This window comes from Priapulus caudatus, unplaced genomic scaffold (assembly GCF_000485595.1).
Source record: "Priapulus caudatus unplaced genomic scaffold, Priapulus_caudatus-5.0.1 Scaffold2007, whole genome shotgun sequence".
Classification (NCBI taxonomy): domain Eukaryota; kingdom Metazoa; phylum Priapulida; class Priapulimorpha; order Priapulimorphida; family Priapulidae; genus Priapulus; species Priapulus caudatus.
Window position 1 is genome coordinate 16,618 of NW_014579068.1, and position 2,063 is coordinate 18,680.

Here is a 2,063-nt window from a genome sequence, read left to right on the forward strand (position 1 = left end):
ACACACACACACACACACCACACACACAACACACACACACACACATACACACACACACGACATACGCACACATCACACACATCACACAGTACGACATCACACACAATACCCCACGCACAAACACACACACGACACAGCACAGCAACAACACACACACCAGCACACCACACAGCACGCGCGCGCGAATCAACGTAACGATTTAACAGTTTAACGCGAACATAAATTGAGATCATCGTGACCTATCTTCTCGTAACAAAGATAATATATTCCGACGCAAGAATGTGTTTACATGTCAACGACAGATAGATAGATAGATAGATAGATAGATAGATAGATAGATAGATAGATAGATAGATAGATAGATAGATAGATAGATAGATAGATGGATGGATGGATAGAAAGATGCATAGATGAACGACCGAATAAGAGATATATATCTATTTTTTATAGACATGGGTTATAATTAGCTAGTTGGTGGATATACAAATGGCTTGGTGGATATGAGTATTTTAATCGTTTTGTTTTTCTTATATTTGTTACCAGCAACGAAACGATGGCTGCCGTAATTATCGGACGTTTGTTGATAGCAAAGTTAGTCTTTGCTGCCGCCATATTGGACCGAGGTAGTTGCGAGGTAGACGAGGATATCATCGACCTAACGCACAAATACGCGAACACCAACATGGTTACGTGGCCGACGCATCTAAAGTTCAACATCAGCGTTGGGTTTAAGGGTAAGACGCCAAGTGGCGTATATTACGAGGCGAAACGCTTCTGTACGAGCGAGCATGCGGGTACGCACGTCGACGCACCTCTGCATTTCTACGAGCATGCGCAAAGCGTTGACGAGATACCGCTGAAGACCATGATTGGTCCTGGAGCCGTCATCGACGTGTCCAGGAAAAGTGAAATCAACCGAAACTACGAGGTCACCGTGCAGGACATCCTGGTAAGAAGAATATTGCTACCTATTTTCCCCTAGTCTACGTCATCGTCATTATTGCTGTGTTAAGCACGTGCATGCTACTGTGCGTATGCGCATAGCGTAAAAAGCATTCATGATACAGCTGTTTGTTGTTTTGCGTTTTCTGGTCGTTTCTCTGCTCTGCGTAATGCGTAGTTGAATTGCGTATTTTTCCAATTCAATTGTTTATATGAGCAGAATTTTAGATTAAGTCAACGCCGAGTCTATTGTCAACCCGTTTTTGTAATGTTTATAGACTGGTATAGATCGCTTATAGACACTGATATGAATTACGATAGATATCTTATTGATCGCTAACTGGCGTGGAAGCATGCGGCTAATTAAACCGGCGTGCCCCACGCGAGCCCAAAGATGAAAAACAATAGCACATCAAGTAATGCCAGAATATCCAGCTATTGATACCCGGTCGTGACCGTAACACGTCCGACCTGCCTTGAAACAAGATAGAAGAGTATATAATTGAAAGGAGAGAACAAGGCAGACAGTAAGACAGATGCGGAGAGACGGGACGGACAGAGAACCAGGAACGAAAGTCAAGATGTAGTTCTAGTAGGTGGTTTGTAGTTGAGGTATCTCTATATATAAAGTTGTTCAGCCGAATTTGTGTGTTCGCGCATAACTAGAGAACTCCGCAGCCTAGAGGAAAACTAAAGTATATTTTCAGACATTATCACGCTCTGGGAGGTGGTTCTGGCTGATTTCAAAAAGTTAAAAAAAGTTAAAAATTTATCAAAAAATTATAATTAATTCATGCAATAGACGCGCGGTACAGACTAACATTATACATCGACGTACGTGTGAATCCATTGGTGTAATAAGCATAACGTGCCCAGGAGGAGCCGAATGGATAAAGCATATCGGACTCCTATATCTCATTGATCTAGGTTCGAATCCCACCTGGGGGAACATGCCCTTTGTTTCTTTTTCTCTTTTGACTGTTTTAGCTCCTGGATGTACTTCTGCGATATTCACCGTTAATTTCAAATTGATTTTTTAGCCCCCACATTAACGTTTAGTAAAAAATCCAGAATAAACTATGGTAGTATGATAAATGATAGGCGCAAACTGACGGGAACAT

General features: G+C 41.9%; 1 protein-coding gene across 1 annotated transcript in view; it reads left to right on the forward strand.

Moving 5' to 3' along the window:
- Window positions 1-543: 543 nt before the first annotated feature.
- The window catches only part of LOC106818068 (kynurenine formamidase-like), an 8,926-nt gene continuing 7,406 nt past the window's right edge, over window positions 544-2,063 (forward strand). Inside the window, exon 1 of the mRNA XM_014822790.1 lies at window positions 544-949. Within this exon, the coding sequence (XP_014678276.1) occupies window positions 554-949 (396 nt within the window). The 5' untranslated portion in view covers window positions 544-553. The remainder of the gene's footprint in view (window positions 950-2,063) is intronic.